This window comes from Benincasa hispida, chromosome 6 (assembly GCF_027475165.1).
Source record: "Benincasa hispida cultivar pf3 chromosome 6, pf3_genome.v1.1, whole genome shotgun sequence".
Classification (NCBI taxonomy): domain Eukaryota; kingdom Viridiplantae; phylum Streptophyta; class Magnoliopsida; order Cucurbitales; family Cucurbitaceae; genus Benincasa; species Benincasa hispida.
Window position 1 is genome coordinate 11,823,837 of NC_143483.1, and position 24,283 is coordinate 11,848,119.

Consider the following 24,283-nt stretch of genomic DNA (forward strand, 5'->3'; position numbering starts at 1 on the left):
CCTCGCTGGATCAAGGAGAAGAACAAAACTAAGGCTAAGGCCAAGGCGAAACAAGGTAAATATGATTTACTGGTGTTAGAAATTTGTTTAGTGGAGAATGATGATTCTGCTTGGATTATTGATTCGGGCACCACTAATCATGTTTGTTCTTCTTTTCAGGGGATTAGATCCTGGCGATAGCTAAAGACTGGTGAGATGACAATGTGAGTACGCACAGACACGTCGTCTCAGTTGTGGCAATGAGAGGAGTCCAATTGACTTTACAGAAGAAATTTCTTGTTTTACATGATGTGTTTGTAGTTCCTGAGTTGAAAAGGAACTTAATTTCTGTAAAGTGCTTGTTACAGTGTAAATATGCTCTTGAATTTAATTTGAATAAACTGTTTATTCATAAAGATGGAGTTGAAATATGTACAACAAATCTAGAAAATAACTTGTATGTGCTAAGGCCGTTAGTAACGAGTTCCATCCATAACATAGAGATGTTTAAAACTGTCGTAACTCAAAATAAACGTTAACGGGTTTCTCCAAAAGAAAATATCCAATTTTGGCACCTTCGATTAGGGCACATCAATCTCAATAGGATTGAGAGGTTGGTGAAGAATGGACTTCTAAGTGAGTTAGAGGAAAATTCTTTACGGTGTGCAAATCTTGCCTTGAGGGTAAGATGACTAAAAGACCTTTTACTAGAAAAGGTTATTGAGCCAAAGAGCATCAAGAGTTAGTGCATTCTAACCTCTGTGATCCGATGAATGTGCAAGCCAGGGGAGGCTATGAGTATTTCATCACCTTTACTGATGATTACTCTAGGTATGGGTATGTTTATTTGATGCAACTGAAGTCTGAATCCTTTGAAAAGTTCAGGGAGTTCAAGGTTGAAGTTAAAAATACATTGGATAGATGGATTAAGACATTTCGATCAGATCGAGGTGGGGAGTTTTTTATTTGGGGTTCCAGGATTATTTGATGGAACATGGCATCGTTTTCCAACTCTCAGCGCCGGGTACACCTCAGTAGAATGGTGTAGTGGAGAGGAGAAATAGAACCTTGTTGGACATGGTTCGATCGATGATGAGTTACGCTTCCTTACCTGACTCGTTTTGGGGTTTTGCAGTGGAGGCTACAATGTATATACTCAATTATGTTCCTTCCAAGAGTGTTGCGAGAACACCTTTGGAGTTGTGGAACGGGCGTAAAGCTAGTTTACGTCACTTCCGCATATGGGGTTGCCCAGCACATGTGCTTGAGGCTAATCCAAAGAAATTGGAACCACGATCGAGGTTGTGCCTATTTGTAAGCTACCCCAAAGGTACACGAGGGGTTTACTTTTATGATCCAATGGAAAACATAGTGTTTGTGTCTACGAATGCTACCTTCCTGGAGGAGGATCATATTAGGGAGCACAGTCCACATAGTAAGATCATGTTACGTAAGCTTTCCAACGAAACTACTGAAACTTCAACAAGAGTTGTTGAAGGGTCTGCTTCGTTAGCAAGAGTTGTTAATGATAGTTCATCTAGTAAGTCGGCTCCACCTCAAAAGTTGAGGGAACCTCGACGTAGTGGGAAGGTTGCGAATCCACCTGTTCACTATCTAGGTTTCACGGAAATCCTGGCTATGGTAGCCGATGGCGATGTTGAGGATCCATTGTCTTATCAGATGACAATGGAGGATGTTGACCAGGTTGAATGGATCAAAACCATAGATCTTGAGATGGAGTCGATGTACTTTAACTCAGTATGGGATCTTGTAGATCAACCTGATGAGGTAAGGCCTATAGGTTGTAAATGGATCTACAAGAGGAAATGGGGTGCCGATGGGAAGGTGCAAACCTTCAAGGCTCGACTTGTGGCAAAGGGTTTACCCAAGTGGAGGGAGTAAACTATAAGGAGACTTTCTCGCCTGTTGCCATGTTGAAGTTGATCCGCATCCTCCTGTCCATTATTGCTTATTATGATTATGAGATTTGGAAAATGGACGTCAATTTTCTCAATGACAATCTTGAGGAAACCATTTATATGGTGCACCTGAGGGATTCATAGCCCAAGGTAAAGAGCAAAAAGTTTACAAACTGAATCGGTCCATTTATGGGCTGAAACTGGCATCTCAATCTTGGAACATTCTGTTTGATACTACGATCAAATCGTTCGACTTTGACCAAAATGTTGATGAGTCTTGTGTCTACAAGAAAATCATCAACAGTTTAGTAGTTTTCCTAGTGTTGTATGTAGATGATATCCTACTCATTGGGAATGATGTAGGACTATTGACTGTAGTTAAGAACTGGCTAGTGACCCAATTTCAAATGAAAGATTTGGGAGAGGCTCAGTTTGTTCTTGGTATACAGATCTTTCGGGATCATAAGAACAAAGTGCTAGCGCTGTTTCAAGCATCGTACATTGACAAGATGTTGCTCAAGTACTCGATGCAGAACTCCAAAAAGGGCCTACTACCGTTCAGGCATGGAGTTACACTGTTTAAGAAAAATATGTCCTAAGATGCCTCAAGAGTTTAAGAAGATAAGACGGGTCCCATATACATTTGTCGTTGGCAGTTTGATGTATGTGATGCTCTGTACTAGACAAGATATATGCTATGTTGTTGGAATAGTCAGTAGGTATCAGCTTAACCCAGGCCAGGGTCACTGAACTGCAGTTAAGAACATTCTTAAGTATCTTCGGAGAACGGGGGACTACATGCTCGTGTATGGAACTAGGGATTTGATCTTTACTGGATACATGGATTCTGACTTTCAAACTGATAAGGACTCTAGGAAGTCCATTTTAAGGTTAGTATTTACTCTTAACAGAGGAGTAGTAGTGTTGCGAACCACTAAGCAGTGGTGCATTGCCAACTCCACTATGAAGGCTGAGTATGTAGCGACTTGTGAAGCTGCTAAGGAGGTCGTTTGGCTCAGGAAGTTCCTGATTGATTTGGAAGTTATTCAGACATGTCTAGGCCCATCACCATTTATTGTGATAATAGTGGGGAGGAGATTGAATGGGGTTACATATGCCTGTGATTCCAAGAGAAATGGTACAATAAATCTAGAAAGACATATAGAGAAATGTAACCTCATAGTACTTACAAGCAGTCCTAGGATATTCAGGATCACATCCTTCTACTTTAATAAAAAGTTTCCATGCCGATGAAGCTGGTTTAAGACATTTTCTTTTCCCTAACAATCTTACTGGACTATGAATGACTTTGATTTGAAGTCTCATTCGCAAACAATAAAGTAATCCTATGAAAAATAAAATTTAAATTAAACACACAACTATTTTATTCTTTAAACAAAAGCCTCCACCTCCATCACACATCCCTAAAGCAAAAAAGAAAAAAAAAAGGGGTCTTCAAATGAACGTAAATCGAAATCCTTTTCTTTTCATGTTCATAAAGCATATAACTGTAGCCAAACAAATGAAAATTCCAAAATTTTGAAACCAGTTTTAAAATTGCAAAAATGAAAGAATTTCAGAAAGTGTAAATCTATAAAAATGAGTGTATGACCATTTCAAAAGTTCTCTAGGTATGTAATTCAAGATTGACCAAGTTAAAAGAGCTTAATTCAACAGAAATTGGCACGACTTTTCACTATAGAAATTAGTGGTTCGTTCCTCATCTCCATAGTTGTACTAAAAAATAATCATGAAGTAACTTAAGATATCCAGCATAGACTCTTAACTTTCCAACTCAAAATTATACTGCTCCAATCCGACAATTGACCCAATTAGTGTTAAAAGTGTAAAAATGGGTGGACAAAAACATAGATATAGACAATAGGTAAAAGTGTTAGCTTTGTCAAAGATGAGTATTATTATAGATAAAAAAAAGACGGACAACTAAAAATTTGAAAAAAAGAGCAAAAGCAAACTCCAAATTGCCTTAACATAATGGAAATCAATAAAGGAAAAAAAAGAACACAAAAACAAAATGAGAACCGACATCAAAACTGGAGGAAGAACTTGACCAGATGATGAATATAAAGAAGAGGTTCCATGATAAAATTCAAAGAACTGGAGGAAAAATACTTAGCACAACAAACAAAAATGTGCAAAGAAGTCAACAACACCCAAAATTTAGACATGCTTGATTTTTCACAAATCACAACCAACATCAAAAGTTACTACCACTTAAATGCTCAACACAAACAATGTATCTTATCAATTAGACTAAACGTGATTCACTTTCATTACCACTATCATCCAATCTATCTTTCATCTTCAAGCAGAAACCTACCATTCAATCTGCCATCATTGACAGAGTAATCTATCCAAGCCCTAAAAAGTTAAAAACAAATTCAATTAGTTTAACAAATCCTAGACCCTATAAATAGAAACTTGAATGAATCTAACAATTTCATGAAAAATCTCATTAAACCATAAAAAGTTCTCAATAAACCTGAAAACAATGTTTGGGCCTTTAACTATTCATCAATACATGAATCCCAACGCCAAAATAAAGATTACAAACCAAAGCATGAAAAAATCTCATGAATTTTAGCCAAGAATGGACGAAAATGAGCCTAATGATGTACAAATCGACTAATCTCTCTTCCCTTGACCTAGAATTGAAGGAAAATATTTATAGACAGTACGTAACGTCGCGGTGCTGATAGGAATCCTCACACGTATGGAGGTTAGAACGTCGCGAAGCCACAGGGCAACTGGCGTGGCGATGCTACACCAAATTCGGTGCTACAGGAAAAAGCGTTAAGCGCTAGCGTAGCTGCATTGTGCACTTCACCTCAAAGGGCATTTTGGTCATTTTGGCTTCTCTTTCTGGATTGATGCAATTAAGCTCCATTTTGAAGCTTTTTAGCTCCATTTTGTCATTAATGCCTCATTCTACCTCTTAAGTGCTCAAAACCTACAAAATAGCAAAATAAACACATAAAATCCAAGAACAATCCCGAATTAAAGTGGAGCCAGATAGCACATTTTCGGTACTATCAAACACCTCTAACTTAATTTCTGATCATCTTCGAGCTAGGTAAAATAAAACAAACAGTTATAGAAATGATCACTCAAATTACATGGTTTGTTACTCAAGCCTCAACAGTCTCCTAAGATTCAACTTGCACTCAACAATAAAATTAATTCATAATCAATCAATGAAACACAATTTAAAACTAATTCTAGACTTAATCATGTAGGAGTGAGTTCAAATCCCTTCTAATTAAGTTCTAGCACCCTAGAATGGCATTAGATGGCTCTCAATTTGTTCTCCTCCTACACTGGCTCATGTACTAACCATCAAGTACCCAAAAAAATCAAAGCAGTAATATGTCAATTGAGTTTCCTGAAATTAAGGTACCCTAAACTTGCATCTCTTTTACCTAGGAACTTTAGTTTTCACACATCGTTGCAGAAACCTATACTCATTGTTTTCTCACGAGTGTCTTAACTAATCACAGCAAATGTAGCTCTTTCTGCCCCTAGTCATGCATAACATTACAAGTTCTTTTTCTTTTTCTTTTTCTTTTTTTTATATTTTCTTTTCGGTGCAAAAATTATTCAGCTAAATTTTGAAGCAGGCATATAACTTATTTTTACTCCTCAGTATTACATTACAACCAATCATGCAAGATACTTCGGAGTGACAACAAAAATACAAGCTAAGTAATACAATTCTAAGCATGCACGAACATAGGCAGACAAAGATCTTAATTGTGCATGAAAAGTAAGAAATTTCTTTTTAAATGACTGTAATTCATGTTTGTTCATCTCAAACATCATATTACACAAGAAAAATATAAACCCCTAAACCTATTTTACTAATTAATTGTGTTTAAGTTTCTATGAGTACAAGTTAATGGTGTTTATGTAGTTGAATGTTATGATTGTGTATAATGTTTAAAAGAGAATAATTTTCTAAGTGTTAGGAAGATCTGCTCTCGAGTGAGATAAGAAAACCAACACTTAGATGGAAATCAGAGGACAAGATGCAATGAAGGCATATGTTACTATGCGGTTAAGGGTCCCAGGGAGGAAAATGAGTTAAGTCTAACAAGAGAAATGTATCAATGGTGATTTTTGGGTTTAACAAAGGCCAATATGGACATAACGTGAGTAGCTAAGTTTGCCCAAGTGAACGCATGCTAAGTGTTGAGTGATGCTTAGGATATTAGTGAGCTTGGTCCAAGGGCTATGCGATGGCAAGAAGCCTTGAGGCATGTGTATAGGTTAATAAAGATGTTGGAGCACTGAGGCACGTGTAAAGGTTAATGAAGGTGTTGATGAGTGCAGGCTTAAGCATGAGCACCTAAGACAAGTAAGTGTATGTGCGGGCTAATGATGCAGTGACCAAGGGTGTGCGACGTTGTTTGAGTATGCATTGGCTAGAAAGGAGACTTGCATGGACCAAGCCTATGCATTGGTAAAAGGCTGAAACACCCAGCTTAATCACCCAATTAGTGGGCTAAGTGGTCTGGTTAAAGGCCATAAGTGAGCTTAGTGAGCCAAATGTCATCTTAGGGATGTTATCTGATCATGCAACTTTTAATATAAAAGAAAGTTAAAAATGAGAAGCTCGGTTTGGGCATTTTACTCATGCTAAAGAAGGAGAGTTATTGCCAACCTAAAGGTTGAGCAGTGAGGAAGTTAATCGAGGGCTGCTGGAGGGAAATTCTTACAGAATTGAGCTAGAAGTTGAAGAATTCCTCAAGTGCTCGAGATTCTTAGGTTACTCGAACAGGTTGTAAAGATTGACAAATTTCAAGCTTGTGGAGAGTAATCAAAGGCTGGAATTTTAAGGTAAGTTAGTTAAGATGTATGGAAATAAGTTCTTCGAAGGAAGTTTCATGAGATTAAGTCTGGAATTTAAGTTATTCAAGCTGGAAATTAAATATGGAATTTTTGGTTGGATGAACAAGTAGGCAGTCGCCATCGAAGCAAGCAGCTGACCGGATGAGGCCAAGCATGGACAAACACGCGCATAGGTGAGGGTATGCTATAAAGTAAGTAGGCACTAGCCAAAGTGTACACGCAAAGTGCATGAGAGGCTGCATGCAATGAAAAAGGTGCGTTGAGAGTTGTGGCCACGAACGCCCATCGCATAGGCGAGGTAGGCGCATCCTAGTGTCATTGCGCACCCATGTACAAATTGTTACCTACCTAACTAATCGCAAGGTAAAATATAGTTAAGGATGGTAAAACCCTAAGTACCTATGTGTTAGGGATGCATTGAGTAAAAGGAATAGGATGATGCATTGAATTAGATTTGGACTTAGTATATGTTAAGGTTGAATAGTGAAGTTAAGCTCAAGAGGGAGCTAAAGGCATTAACCAAAGGCTCTTATTATTTTTACGGGGCAAATGCATATAAGGGAGGTTTACAACCCTTTGAGAAAGTAACTCAAAAACAGTGAATGACTAATTTACAAATGTTTATTAAATGTTTTACTAATAACTTACAACACATAGTTAGTTTTAAGTTGATTTCCTTAATACATGATTTAAGTATTGGAAATTGATGTTGAACACATGACCTATGGTTTAACGATAGATTTTATACATAACTTTCATGCATTCCATTTAAGCTTTTTGCCATATTTTAGCATGAGGCTAATCTTTTCAAGGATTTTCTATAGCATTGAGTATGTTATTTTACGATACAGATTCATGTAAAGTTAACATATTTTATGCTTTGTATGAAAAACCTACTCCTGAACATTAGTACAGAAGGTATGGTAAGGTACCCAGTTACATGGAGATCCTTGCTACCAATGAGTATGTTATTTTACAATACAGATTCATGTAAAGTTAACATATTTTATGCTTTGTATGAAAAACCTACTCCTGAACATTAGTACAAAAGGTATGGTAAGGTACCCAGTTACATGGAGATCCTTGCTACCAATGGTATGGTAAGGTATGCAGTATCCTAGTCAATTCTAAATGCACGTAACATCTATATTATCGACGTTGATGAGATCAAGAAAAAGAGCTCTCTCTCAACTAAGGTTATTATGAAGGAAATCAAAACTGAGATTTCCATGAGCAGCGGAAAATAGATCATTCCAAATTACAATCATGAATGAATATTACAAATTATAGTCGTAAACAAAACATACATTTATGCAATCAATATAGAAATTACAACATGAACAATCAAATAAACAAGGAGAATGCTATGAACGTATGTCAACTCGTCTCCACGCTCCTTGCTCATGAAAGCTCGAACACAGCAACTTCGAACGCTCGAACACACGACCGCAACACTGCACAAACACTTTGCATTCATCCTCTCGGTCACGAACTCTCTAGCAACATGAACGGCTTCCACAGAACCTCGAAGGTGTCGAGTTGAGTAAGACACCAACAAGAAGGTTATGTTGGTATTCTCGGTGTAAGAATCCAAAGGATGGGCTCTGTGTGGACTTGGAATGAGGCAAACAAAGGAGGAATAAACAATCATGTACACGATTGGGCAAGTGGGAGAAGACAGAAACCTATCACATAGGTCGATGCCCAATCGTTTAGCTAAAGCTAATCAATCGTTTAGCTCATCGTTTAGCTCAGTGTCTATTGCCTACAAAACACTACACGATCGTTTACTTACCTCAAGTTGTCGCTTAGTAAATCGGTATTTACTTGACAAGCTCCGTGAGTTTCTTTTTGCGAGAGAGAAAACTCAAAAACAATTTTTCAACCTTTTGTAAAAACTAACTAAAATTAGGAAAATAATTTTCGTTTTATCTCACGGTTACCATGAACCACCAATAACCTTCCACTTAATTGGTTATTAGAGAAAAAGATTTAATTATCCAATAACTAATATTATTATAAATATAAATGATAACCAACTTATCATATTATATTTATAACCTATAGTTTTAATATTTCATCTCATGAAACATATAAACCATAGTTCTTTTTCTATTCCATGGTACTTAATGTAAATCTCATTTACATCAATCCACCACTAGATGTATCTCATACATCATACCAATTATATCATATATAATCAATATACCTCTTGTTAATTTAAACATTTCTAATCAACACCAAGAATTGATCCTCAACTGAATCCATTGAGCTACCAAGGGAAATTTATGGACCTGTAGCTCGAAGCTCCAACGATACGTAAATAACTGAATAAACTCTTTAGTCACGGGATCCACCATCCGTTAACTGTCAGACACTCCACTAAAGATCGACAGTTGAACTCTCCTTACCATAGATATATTATGTGTCCATCTTAACCAATCAGCAGTGCGACAACCCTTCATAGATCCCTCGTAAGTACAACTCGGCCAATAATCGTTATGCCCCTGTAGTTACATCTAACTCCTTAAGTACCACTGATCCCTCTAATGAACATAAGTCATAGTCCTACGATGACTGAGTCTTCTCTTCCAAAGAGAAGCTGTGGCCACTATGTTCAAGCCCCGGAATCAGCCCTTAAGGGAACAATCTCTCTACTTATCCCAGCTTTAGTAAAGAAATGAATTCCATCTTGTGGATTGAGTTCCCAACTCCCAGATCAAACAAGTCCCCAAAAAGGTAGGCATGTTGAGTTGGCAATCTGGCCACTCTCACTCATACTAATTAAAGGACCGCCCTCAAAGGCAAGAGTTCCCAAAACACTCAAGATTAAGATCGTGTCACTTATGGTCATTTAGGTGAGATGTAAGTCTCTAGTATCAACGGCGTTATATACAGAGTCTAGTCATCTCGTGGTCCAGGTCATATACAAACTCTTGGTATAGGACACCCTTGCTCGCACGTCTCCACATGAATGGTTAGGATCTACCATCTGTAGTAGTTTACAACACTTGCAAACCTTTACAAAGCAGGCCGTATCCTAGTGTCACCAGGATCAGGTATTCCACCTTAATCTTTATACTACATACCTATTTTGGTTATCACTTAAGGCATGATCCACTTGTATATTACATATACATGCTTAAGTTCACATAAGATAAACAAGGAGCATTGTTTACTAGATATGAGTAAATGCCAAAATTAAATAACACTTATTTTATTCATTAAACAATGTGTATCTTTACAAAACAACAAGACTCCGGGAGAATTAGGACATCAATCCCAACATATTAGGGATTGAGTAAAAGGGCTCTCCCACATGCTTAGGCAGAGGAGTAGAGGAGCTTTGCAGGAAATGATGATGAGTTTCATTTTAGGATTTTTATATGCCATGTTTTCACTTTTCCAACTTTAATCTTAAATCCTGTAAATGGAATTGTAAATGTTTTATGAAAAACACGTTTATATTATTCTTGTATGAAAGCATGATTCTTAAAATAGTCACTAATTGGCCATTTTAAGCTCATTCTTTTAAATGTTCTCTCCCCATGTAGCGGTCAACATCCCGAAGCCTAGAAGATCCGTCAATCAGTCACTACTCAGGATCTTTCAAGAATTTTGAAGTTTAGATGGTCCATTTTTTTATGTTTAAATCCTAGGTTTGTTTGTGCATGTCATGAGGAAAAGGGTAGAACTTGTGTCGAACTGTTGTTGTATTAAACTTAAGTTTCCAGAATCTATTAATGTATGTTGGTTTGGTAACTGTTTAACAGTATATATATATAAACGTAGTGGAAATGATGATGAGACTATGGTAGGTTGTTGAGATTATAAACTACTAATCAAGTAATAGGTGCTAAAGAGACAGGTTTGTAGGAACAGGTTGGACTGTAGTTGTCATAAGAGGGTTAACGACTGTTGTCTTCACATCCCTTCTCGAATTTAGAGGATAATCTGGGAGGGGTGTTACAGAAAATCATAAGGGAGTGCGTAATCAACTAGTCATCATAATGAACCACTAACATAAGCAAACATGCAATTAAGCACACAAACAAAATAGTTCGAGCTCAAATGCTCAAGAGCTCCAACCAAAACACAGATATAGCACCTCTTAACTTAAAATGATACATTGTCCCTAATGTATCTCTAATCAAGGCATAAAAGAAATAAAAGCAAGGCAACAGAAAACCTCGCCTGATAAGGTTTACGTGCAGGGGTGGTGATAAGAGAGCTTCAGCTTCATATGATATTCCTTTTCTTCTAGGCAAAGGAGAGGCCTACAAAAGGAAAAAATAATCTAAGCAAAAAAGCAATATAAAAAATTTGTCACCCAATTGCCTTCAGGAAGTGCAAATTTTTAACGTTGGTTGCTTGACGTTGTTTTCCTGTTAGGGTATAGAAAAATACTCATATTTCTCAGGCTCTTTCTGAAGGAACTCTTATCAAAGAGTACCTATGAGTGGAAGCAAGATCGTTCCAAATTAATTGTGACAAAAATACCGCATTCACAAATAAACATACAAGTTATGCATCTAACAACAAATTACGACATGCTTAGAAACTTAAACAACAAAGAAACAAGAGACTTACCAGCTGAAGAACTCTTCTTCTCTTTAAATCTCGCTCTCGTTAAGCTAGCAACTCTCGTTGTCGTTGAGATCCTCAAGTCTATTGCCCACCAAAACTCGCTGTCATCTATCTACAAACAGACTTCTACTCAAACAAGGCAACAAAGGAGGACATTACCACTCAGAAACCTCGGTATTCTCAAAGTGAGAATCCAAGAGGTGTGGGCTCTGTTGGATTTGGTAGAGAGAAGGAAGAAACAACGTTTATTTACCACAACCAAAAAATTGAAAGATATCTGAAGTCTATCATATAGACGAATTCTTGATCATTTAGTAAAAGGTGCACGATCATGTAGTAAAAAGGACCTGATCGTTTAGTAAAATCGCTCGGGCGCACGATCGTTTAGAAAAGACTATGTGATCATTTAGGTAATCCGCGCATGTACACGATCGTTTAGGACAACTTGAGCTATCGTGTAGGCTCTCATTTACTAGACGATGGGCAGTGTACTAAATCGTGAAGCGATTAACTGACATCTTTGAAAAATGAAAACTATTTTCATTTTATCCTTCAGTTACGAAAACTGAATGTAACCTTCCACTATCTCGTGCGATTATGGAGAAAAACTAACAATTATCTTATAATTGTTTAAATAAAAAAAAAATAATCATATTATATTTATAATGTAATGATCCGACCCCCTAGGACTCAAGTTGGGCCGTTACTAAACACATGCATGCATGGAACTTAAAACGACATCATTTTATAGTTAAATAAATGTTAAATAAATAAGGTAAATTCAAAAGATCTTTATTAGATGCAAATATTAAAAACAGACGATAGGGTACCCATAAATCATAAATGATAATAAATAGGTCAGAAAACAAATCTTAATAGTAAGTTTCAAACATCAAAATTGAAAGTTGAAAAAACATGAAAAGAAATCTAAATATCATGAGCGGAAGCATAGAATTGGTCCCAATGGCTCAATCACGATTTCCACTTGCCAATCAATAGTGCATCTCTATCCTTACCTGAAACAACGGCATGAGAAAAGATGAGTATAAAATACTTAGTAAGTAACCCCACTACTGGGGTCAGGCTAGGCATCTATGTCCTCTAGATGCCTACCTCTGGTGGTACATATAAAGTTCTCTAGTCCTCATGAGGCACATACATACATGAAAAACTTGTTCTTGCCCTACTATAGTTAAGTATTCCCATTACCTCTAGTAAGTCCCATAAAACCCACAATCTCTGGTGAATCCCGAAGGAAACACAACCCCTGGTGAATCCCGAAGGATACACAATCCCTGGTGAATCTCGAAAGGAGCACAATCTCTGGTGAATTCCGAAGGAAACACAATCCTTGGTGAATCCCGAAGGAAACACAATCCTTGGTGAATCCCGAAGGAAACACAACCTCTGGTCAATCCCGAAGAAAACACAACCTCTGGTCAATCCCGAAGGAAACACAACCTCTGGTGGGCATCTAACTAATCAGTAAGGACATTATCACGATCTCAACATCACAAGTATCATAACATGGTTCTATAACATACATATACATGTCGTCATCCTAGTCCCATAACATACATATACATCTCATCATCCTCAGATTAAATATGTGCATCTAGTCTTTTAAATCCTCATATCAGTAAGGCATACTTAAACATTAAACCATCATAAAATCCTCAGTAACTTATAACTACATTGCCTGGCACGTGGGCAGTTCCAGTAGTAAATATACTTACCTCGATACTAGATTCAGATATTGATCCAAGTGGTAGTCTTCAATAATCATTCTTTGAATTCAATTCCCCAACGAAAGCTTGAGCAACAACCACCCTCAAGATTCCAATCTCTAAAATCTTCCTTCAATTAGATCCTGCTTCCAACTTTTAATCCTTTTCTCCCTTAAAATTTTCAATTCACAAAGAATTTAACTCACCCCCTTCCACAATGAAATTAATTCTTGACATTCATTTCAAATTAAATTTGTGTGACATTAAAATTCCGATTTCCATAACTTCCCTCCGATTAAACCATTAAATTGAAATACCTCTTCCTTCCAAAATGAAACTAATTCTTGACATTAACTTCAAAATTAATTTGTGTGACATTAAAAGTCCAATTTCCATAACTTCCCTCCGATTAAACCATTAAATTGAAACACCCCTTCCTTCCAAAATAAAATTAATTATTGACGTTAATTTCAAATTAAATTTGTGTGACGTAGAGTCCAATTCCCACAATTTCTCTATGATTAAATAATTAAATTGAAACATCCATTTCTCAATAATTGAATCTCAGTAATCCAATTAAATTTCCAAAATTCAAAAATAATCTCGAATATTACAACATATTGAATTTACATTACGAACAAAATTTTGGGATGTTAAATATAACCTATAGTTTAATATCACATCATATGCAACATATAAACCATAGTCCTTTTCTCCTCCACTAGATATAAATCATATTTATATCATTTTCCTCCAATTAATGTATTTCATACATCATGTCAACTATATCATATATAATTGACTAGTACAATCATATCATATATAATCAAACTCTCTCTTGTCAATTTGAACACTTCAAACTAACCCAAAAACTGATTCTCAATTCGAACCCATTGAGCTACCAAGGGGACCTTATGAACCTGTGGCTTGAAGCTCCAACGGTACGTGAATAGCTGACTAAACTCTTTAGCCATGAGATCCACTACCCGTTAATTGTCAGACATTCCACCAAAGACCAACAGCTACACTCTTCTCACCACAAATATATTTCTGTGTCCATCGGATATAACCAATCAACAGTACAATAACCCTTCACAGATGCTCGTAAGTACAGCTGGGCCAATTTACCGTTTCTCCCCTGTAGTTACATCTAACTCTTTAAGTACCACATATCCCTCTAATGAACAATACAACATAGTCTTACTATGTGTGGACACCTCTCGGGCCATGAAAAGGTGTGTGGTGTCACATCGTTCAAACGCCGGAATCAGCTCTTAAAGAAGCAATCTATCTACTTACCCTTGCTTCAGGGAAGGAGTGAATTCCATCTTGTGTAATTGAGTTACGAGCTCCCAAATCAGAAGAATCCCCAAAGTGGTAGGTTTGAGTCGATAATCTGGTCACTCGCACCCATATAAATCAAATGATCGCCCTCAAAAGCAGGAGTTTCCAACTCACTCAGGATTGAGGTCATGTTACCTATGGTCATCCTAGTGAAGTGACATCACTGTCATGAACGGCGTTATATAACGAGACTATAACACTTCGTGGTCCGGTCTTATACAAACTCCTTTGTATAGGATGCCCCCGTTCGCATGTCTTCACATGAATGATCAGGATTAGACTATCTATAGCAATTCACAACACTTGTAACTATTCTACAAAGCAGGCCGCATTCGTAGCGTTACCAGGATAAGGTTTCCCTCCTATATCCACATACTACAAACCATTTTGGTTATCACTTAAGACATGATCTACCTGTATGTCTCCACATACATGCTTAAATTACAATGATAACTAGGGATCTTAGTTTATTGGTTTGTGGTAAAGCAAATAAAACATCCCATTTTTCATAGACAATAGTGAAGAAAAATATCATATATTATTGCATCACAAGCATTTGTTCAATACAATGTTTACAAACTACAAGACGCAACAAAAGTTTAGGGCATCAACCCCAACACTTTCTTCCTTGAATGCATGAAGCTACTTAAGGGAATCAAGCTTTTGAAGCATTCAAGGGCTCCAGAGCCAGAAATACTTTTGAATTTTTGTGTTTCTAGAAAAAAAAAAATTAGACTCGACTAACTCAATTGAAAACAAAGACTTGAATTCGCGAGGATGAGATGAGCAATATTCTAAAATAAAAAAGATGTCAGAGGGAAGAATAATACCAGGCTTTGCAGCCTCTAACTCTCTCATCTATAGAAGGTATGCCTTGTCATCGCTTGATGAATAAAATCCCTCAAGGAATTCAGCCTCAATGGCACGGACAATGGGTAACTCTGGTTGACTCTGCATTATCGATACAAAACTTGCAAGCTGAACGATTAGGTCACCCACCACTTATAAAAAGGTTTAGGTCTCTAAGTGAGATTCGAGAGATTCCTGTAGGCACTGAAAAGAACATTGAGCAAGTTTATAAATGATAAAATTCTCAATCATCTTACTTTAGCCTATAGTTTGAGAAGTCAGTTGCTCAACTTGGTAGTCGATGTCAACTACCTCACTGCTGCACAACTCATTAGTTTTAGAGGACGGTAGCTAGGGCTCATTTAGCCTCCTAACTATTTTAGCCACCTGAGCAACAAGGTCACTCAGACTCTACAAATTAGTTCTAGTCTCAGATCCGGAATAAAGATTGTCTTGCTATAAGCTTAAGAACTCATGTTACTCATGCAGCTTTTGCAAAAACTCATGAGAGTTGTTAGAAAGATCCATAGCCAGTTCCTTTAAAGACTTGCATGAGTGGGTGGAAGAAGCATGCATCAACATCCAGATCAGGCTAGGCAACTCCCAGGGGGAACAGGCATTACACACCGAGCCATGAGATAGTTGAGGACATGTTTTGAAAGTGTGACCTTGAAGCAAACATATTCTGCATGTCTTGAAATCCTACAATTGCCTAGTAGACAAATCCCAAACAAAAGAGATTAGTTCAGATACTTGACTTTTAAACTCACAAATTTCTCTTACCTCTTCTTATTTCTGTTGAGCAGCTTGCTTCGCATGAAGCCATAATAAATGCATTTTTCATCTGCCATAATAAACAAGTAGTACAAGAAAAAGAAAAATATTTTTCGGGTTTTTAAAGTTCAAAGAGAAATTTAACAAAGAGAAATTAATTGGCTTCCCGGCAACGACGCCAACTTGATAAACAAAAAGTTGTCAAGGCTTTCTACCAATCAAATAATATTTATTTTCTCAATCAAACATTATAACTAATAAGCAGTCCTAATGGTAGTAAAAATAGGAGGGTTTGAGATTGAGTTGACAAAAAAATTAAATTGCATAAAATTAAAGTACATAAAATAAAATAGATTGAGAGAGATACACGAGATTACCTTTGCTGATTTAGAGGTTGTTGGACTTTCTATTGATTATCATGCAAGGTGCATGGGTTATCTAATTATCAAGCCTAATCAAATGTCTGGAAAAATCAGACAAACACCATAAGGAAAATCAGCGCATATATCGATTCCTAAATTTAAGTGTTGTCATACAAGCCTATTCACTTGATTAATCGCATTAAGCACTTGGATTGATTAGAACATTAGATCAAATTTGCTAAATCTAACCCAATGCACTATCCCCTAGGTTTTATTATCTTTTGTTACTGGGTGATCCTAGAAAAACTAGCAATCAAAACCATAACTATAACTAAAACCTATTGCTATTCAAATTAAGTATGTTATTGATGTAATTACGGATAACTATAACATACATAGCGTACGAATGAACATACAAGTATTTATGATTTAGTTGTCAATTAAATCTATATGCATACTCATCCTATAAATTAAATAAAGGAATAGAAAACAAACATAAACAGAGAACCAATAAAGGAATAGAAAACACACATAAACAGAGAACTTAAGAACATTACAAGAAAAATCTCATTAAACCATAGAAAGTGCCCAACAAATCTCAAAACGACGTTTTGGCATTTAGTCGTTCATCAGTACATGAATCCCAGCGCCAAAATAAAAATTTCAGACCAAAACATGAAGAAATTTCATGGGTTTCGACCAAGAATGGCTGAAATTGAGCTTAATAGTGTAAAAGTGGGTTGATCTCTCCTCCCTTAACCTAAAATCGAAGGAAAATATTTATAGACAGTGCATAATGTCGCGGTATTGAGGGTGCAGCGGCGCGGAGCTGACGGGAAGCCTCACGCGTCTGGAATTCGAAGTGTCGTGGTGCTGCACCAAATTCGGTGTTATTGGAAAAAGCGTCGGACGCTTGCGCCACTACACTGTGCACTGCACCTCCGATAGCATTTTGGTCATTTTGGCCTTCTCTTTCCCGATTGATGTGATTAAGTTCCGTTTTTACCTGTTTTAGCTCTATTTTGTCAGTAATGTCCTGTTCTACTTTTAAATGCTCAAAACCTATAAAATCGCCAAATAAACACATAAAATCAAGAACAATCCCGAATTAAGCGGAGCTAGATAGCACATTTTTTATGCTATTAGTTTTCTTTTTCTTTTTTTTAAAAAAAATACTTTTTGGGTTTTTAACTTTTTCTATTTCGTAAGTTTCATAATGTTACAGTTTTACTTGTGAGTTTTGGTTTTTGTATCTATTTGGTCCCTAGACTTGAAGATTTATACTTTTAACCTTGACTTTTTACTAAATTCCTACTTTTATTTTTTTTTTGTTTGAATATCTATTAATTAATTTTCATTAATTTTTTGTCACTATTAAAATTAATAGATTCCAAAGACAATATTTAGCATTGATAAAAAATAAAAAAAAAAAAAAAAATCAAAGGTAAAAGTGTGTAAAAATATTGAAAACTTAGAACCACCTGAAAATTAAATGCAAAACTCGAGCTAATGAGAGGAGGGTATTTTTTTTTTTTATTCTTTTTGGTCAGTCAAAGGGAGTTCTTTAGACTTAGAAAAATGTTGACTAGAAGAGGTTCTTCTTTGAAGATACCATGAAGAAAAAGTAATGAAAAGAACAAGCTGATTAAGGGAATTTTCTTTTTCCCATGAGATTATTGGTCTCATATCTCCTTCTCTCTTGCTTGGAAACCAATCACCAAAACAATAACTCCATATCCACATGCCCTATTGATTCTATGAAATGTCAATAAATATAATGAGGATATAATTTTTAATGAATTTTGTAATATAATCTTAATAACAATAATGAAAGAAATAACAAAGTCCATATTGAAGCCATGCTTGCCCTAAAAGTGAATTTGTTTTAAGGGCTAATGTGGTTTTGTGCTTGCCTTTTTTGCATTGTAGTGTAGAGCCCTAATGTGGAGAGGAATGGAAATTAATAATAATAATAATTAATTAATAATAAAATAAATAAATAAATAAACACTCTGGGATGACACACTCCAAAAGAATTTTACACAAAATTGATATGGCAAAACTAATAGTATGTTTGGGTATTCTTTTGAAATAAGTAATGTTAACAAAAGTACTAAAGCACTTTAGTAAAACCTATTTTATGGGGACAAATTATCTTGATGTTTGCTTTTTATATTCTTAAAATTGCTTTGACTATTTTCTTTGTAAACACATATCAAAAGCACTCTTGTTTGTAGTTTCTTGTAAAGCACTTCAAGTTCTTTTGACTTTTTGTAAACATTTATTACTTGCTTTCAAATATGATGATGATCTTGAGTTTGAGTGAGAAGTGCTTTTGGTCATAATAAAAGTATTTTTGAGGACTCTCAAACATAAACTAAATCTATATATTCCAAAGTGTTTTTTTTTTTTTTTTTTTTTTGTTCTTTTCGTTTTTGTTATTTGAGTGTGAGATGCCTAAGAGATTATTGTAAAGGATTTTATAGTTAATGATGATCTATGCCTTTTTCCTAGTTTACACTTAATAGTTTAAATTTTTTTTTTTTTTCATTTGCTAAGATACTGATAGTGAACTTTATTTTTTTTTCATTCAGTATTCGTTTAATTTTTATATATATTTCATACTGTTTGAATTTTAAAGAAATTTGATGCAATGAAAGCAACGTTGAGTTGTTTTAAATGGAAAGAGATTGACCTGCATAAAAAAAACGATTTTAACCAAACCAAATCAAGGCGATTTGGTTTAAAAACTAAAAGTGAAAGAATTTCAATTTTGGTTGATTCAACAAGGATGAAAATGCAGTTCGATTCGATCTATGGTTTATCAAACCAACCGTAAACACCCCTAATTTGAGTGATTATTTAGGGCGACTATATAATAGTTTTCTTGAATCTTCAAACTCGATACTCACTAGAATACATAGAATATGGGTTAGAAACCTAGAAAGCCCAACACAACAAAGAGTATTGAACCTTGACAAAAGAATATTGTACACACTGGTATATTGTAAAGAAATTAGTGTTTAATAATAGATGACAAGAAGTCCAAAATAAACAAAAGCAAAATGAGAGGAGAATCAATTAGGACCATAAATATTATTTTCAAAAAGTGTGGCTATATCATGCATTAATTGGAGCTTTGACAAGCTTTGTGCTCAAATGACAAAGTCAAAGCTTCTCTGATCAGATTGCTGACTAAATTTGAAGCAACTGTTCTACAAGAATCAACAAGAAAATTCATCAAACTAAAACTGTCATTATCATACATTATTAGGAGCTTTGACAAGCTTTGTCAATTGGCAATGGTGGGTCTGAAAATGAGCCATTCAAAATGTGGTTAGCAATCCACAAGTTTGCAGCCTCAGAGTAGTGTATGCCGTCCCAACTAATATGCCTTGATGGATCTTTGCAAGGATTATTCTCATAAACTGTTCCATTCACAATTTCTTTCTTCCCACAGTTAATGTGAAAACCATGGAAATTCCCACAGCAAAAGTTCACTGGACTAACAAAACCTGCACCAATTTCAATGGTAAAATCAGTCCTCTTTCATTTTCTTCCAATCAATATTTCATATCGATATTAAGAAAAAAGAAACAACCTTGAGTTTTCGCTGTGCTAACGAGAAGATATTTGGCTGAATACATGTCTACGTGCGTAATCCTAGCTAGAGGAAGCTCTTTCCTTAGCTTTAATAGCAGATTCTTAAGTTGCCGATTGAGTTCTTGAGCGACTTCATTCGCACTCTTCACACAGCCTATGCTGTCTATATTACCTGGCCTCTGGTTATCCAAAATAGCAAAAGGCAGACATCCAATTGGACCTGTATTATGCACCCAGAAATATCTTGCCCCCTCCTTGTATATTTGCTGAAACATACACCGAAAAGAACATCAAAGCTTTCATTTTAAGTTTTTGAAGTGTTTATGTGCATTGTTAAGTGAGTGATTTAGAATTTGCCTACTTGCACAGCTTCAGAAAATGTGTTTAGTATATCTGGAATGGAAGCTCTAACTTGTTCTTCAGATGAGTGTTGGAAACCATAGGAGAGATCGTTCTGTGCAATATCGAACATATATAGCGCCTTCAAAAACTCCTGAGGCCTTGCAATGCTGCTTTTGATAGGTAGAGATTTGTCTGTCACCAAGTAACCAACATTATAGTCATTGTTAAAGACATAATATGAGAAAATTAATACAACAAAGAGATGAAGCTTTGTTTGGTCCGTGTAATGTGCAAAGAGTAATGAATAAGAATTGAGAAACTAACTGTTGGACTGGAGTCTATTGTATAGATAGGTGGTGCGGGCTTTGAATTGGATGAACTGTGACACTTGGAGGCCAAGATGAAAAGGGCTGTAACCACCAGGACGAATCGACGAACCGCCTGTTGCAAAATTAGCTCCATGCCTAAAGCTTGTTCCTACTGAATCCAGATATGCACTCAGGTAAGGAAATTCCAGCTTCTCAGCTGCAAAAGAATCAGGTACATCAGTTGATAGAGCTGAAAACGACAAACTCACAGCCTAAAGAAGGCTGCCAAATACAGAAAATCTTGATTGATGCTTCAGAGTTCACTCTGTTTAATACTTGAATGTACTAATTGTATTATAAGCCATCTTCATGGTCAAAATCCTAGCCCTGTTTGACCTAATTAACATAAGACCAAACAAAAGACTGACAATGTCTTTGTGGCTTCAAAACAGAATGACACTGATAGTTTGTGTTCTTAATAACCTTTTCTAAAGTTGGAGTTTCATTTGAGTTAAAGAGAGAGTTCTTTCCTTTTATGTAAAAAAACGTACTTGGAGATTAGTTAAAGAAAATATTATTTATTATAGATTAAATTTTGAATCTAAATTTTTACTATAAATAGAACTCTTACAATTCTCTCACATCACAACAAGACGGAATACTGAGCAATTGGTCAAAAGAAGGGTGTTCTTAGTTGTGAAGATTTGAGCTCAACTTTTTAGTGTAGAGTGGTTTGAGTTACACAACGTTGAATCTTGGATAGACTAGAGAATATTTACCGCACCGACGGTTAATATAAAGAAATTCAATACACACCACATAAGTCTTGAATCTCCGTAATGAGAGCGAGATATTATTTAGGTCTTGAATCTTCTTGGAGAGAGCAAGATATTGTTTAGATGTTTGCTTCTCAATATTTACTTCAATGTTACTCTGTTATTTGTAATTCTCTCAACAGTTTGATATTGCAATTGTATCTAAACTGGCATGGTTTTACTTCTAAACTAAATTATACTGAAAGGCCTCAAGTCTCAACAATCTAAACAATAATCAAAGACCATCACTAATCTTAAGAGCTCAAACATAAGTTATTGAACCATAATTTACAAACCCAGATAGTAATTTCTGCACAATCTTCACAAACAGAGATATATGAGAGAATTTGGTAGCTTACTTACCGATAAAGTCTACAATAAGACGGCCATCACAGGCCCTCCCAGAAGGATGTCCAAAGAAGGTCATGCCATTGGGTGATTGAATCACATTGAATGCAGCCGATATTCCTCCAGTGTCCGAGTTCGAGTCACCGAAGTTATACACTGCCGGAAATCGACAACTCCCCGAACCCCCACCGCCCCCAGCGGCGGCGCCAATCAACGACATCGGCCATCCAACAAAACCCAGAAATAGAAAAACCAACACACGGCGGAGCTTCAGTGGGTCCATGATTTTGCAACAGAGCAAAGCAAAAGCAATCCGTGGGAGCTTAGATTTTCAGTGGTTTCGTACCCATTTTGGGAAATGGGAAGAGAAAGCGGAGTAAGAGGAAATGAGGGGAAAGTGGGATTTGAGCGAAAGGGTACGACAAGTTGGTGGGGTTGAAATTTGTCATTTCAGCGTCGTTCTATGAAAGTGTTGTCGTTGACGGCACTGGCTGTGGCTTTATTCTCATATAGTATGAGAAATGTTTGGATTTTTATGAAGATGATAATCTTCTTTGCACATGACATTGACAGGGATTGTTTATCGTTGATCATGGCGGAGAAATTGGCTTTCCCAGGAACATGCTCAAGAACCCAACCCGTGACCAGCTCTTTATACATAATACAACGATTCTCGAGCAAGGAACTTCAAATAATTTCTTTTAAAAAAAAAACAAAAGAAAAGAAAAAACAAAAAACAAAAAAGAAAAAACAAAAAACAAAGGTTAAACTACACCCTACTCTGAAATTTGTTTGCTTTTAATTCATCTACTTTCGATTATTCAATTTTTGTTCCCGTAGTTTCATTAAATCTTAAATTTAGTCTTTAAAATAGTATTTTCAAGTTTTCACTCTCCGAAATTAACATTTTTTTTTAAAAAAAATTGATTGCAATTCTTCTTAGAATCTCAAAAGGTACTAAGTTAGAATTTACCAATTATCCAAATGAGTCTCAACTGATTTGATTGTATTTTGATTTTTAAATTTTGGAAAAGATATAATTTTGCAAAAAAAAAAAAAAAAAGTAAGATATGGAAAATAGATAAAATCTTGGGCAGATTAACACGAGATCCTATATATTTGAGATTTCTCAGTAAATTTCTAGACATACTAACACCGAGTTTCTATATATTTTTCATATTTTACTTTTTTTTACTTTTTATTTTTTCTGTAAAATTTGATCTTTCTCAAAATTTAAAAATCACAAGTCAATCACTTGAAAATCATCGGATAATTTGGAAATTCATATATAATTGAAGAACAAAAATTGGGCTAAAAATTTAAAAAGTTAAGTAAATATATGACATAATATTCGATAAAGATAATGAATATAAGATTTGAAAGTATTACATAATATTTGAAAAAGAGTAATAGAATCTCAATGTATAATCTAACTAGATGTATTAAGAAGATACATTCTAATGAGTTTTTATAAAGGTTGCTAATTTTGAAAAGTGAAAATTCGAGGAGACTATTTTCGACCATTTTTCCAATTGTGGTTCCTTGATGGTTGTTCGTATAAATGGAGAATATTCTTCAAATTAATACACTACAACTCCTTCGCATTACAAAACACAATGCTAAGATGAGAAATCAAACCATGTTTATTTGCTTGCTGAATCAAATGAGAAAAAGCTTCAGCTATAATCAGTAATAGATAGGGCGAAGAGGATACCCTGTTTGAGCCCTTTGTTTGGGATAATTGATCCTCTTGCTTCCCCACTAACAAAACCACTTAAGGATGAAATCAATTAACTTCTTGTCAAACCCCAACTTAATCATGGTTGGTGGTAAAATCTGGTCAAATAATCTCATGGATTGTCACGTGCTTTCAATCGTGAATTTGTAATTTGGAGAAGATGTTATCTGCAAAAACAATTAAAATTAAGAAAATAACACATTATTGTGGTGTTTGTCATAGACACTCTCATGCTTGAGTCAATATTTTGAATGGGTCAAACGAGTAGTTTTTAGGGAGGAGTTGAACTTACCTTTTACCATGCTCTATTTATAACTGAACTTAGAGGTCCTCCTTATCTCTTTCAGATTAGGAATTCTATTTCTTTTTCCTCTTTTGAAATCGAACATTCAAGAGTTAGATTGGGCTGTTATAGATGTTCCAACTAAGAGGGTCAACCCTGATTGGCCTCTCTTTATGGGGCAGATAGGCCTCGGCCTCAGCCTCCGAGATCGAGGCGGACCAAGTGGGCTTTTTTGGGCTCATTTGTAAAAACTCTCTTGGACTTGTTCTGGACCGATTTCAGGTTCATTCTTTAGGGTTAAGCAACTCTATTAGTCCAACTTTTTCCTTTAACTTTTTACCATTCAAAGTTAACAGTAACAATCATCATCATTCCCAAGAAACACTACTCCACCCTATCATAAGCTTTACTCAAAAACTATTGATTTTTATTTTTA

General features: G+C 35.7%; 1 protein-coding gene across 1 annotated transcript; it reads right to left on the reverse strand.

The window, feature by feature from the left end:
• Nucleotides 1-19,476: 19,476 nt before the first annotated feature.
• LOC120079521 (GDSL esterase/lipase At3g27950) lies at nucleotides 19,477-22,486 on the reverse strand. The gene is made up of 5 exons (XM_039033731.2): nucleotides 21,842-22,486; nucleotides 20,680-20,880; nucleotides 20,375-20,547; nucleotides 20,012-20,279; nucleotides 19,477-19,925 (listed from the first exon to the last, which is right to left on the reverse strand). Exons 1-5 carry the CDS (start codon nucleotides 22,107-22,109, stop codon nucleotides 19,681-19,683), a joined length of 1,155 nt encoding a protein of 384 aa, XP_038889659.2. The 5' UTR covers nucleotides 22,110-22,486; the 3' UTR covers nucleotides 19,477-19,680.
• Nucleotides 22,487-24,283: the final 1,797 nt, after the last annotated feature.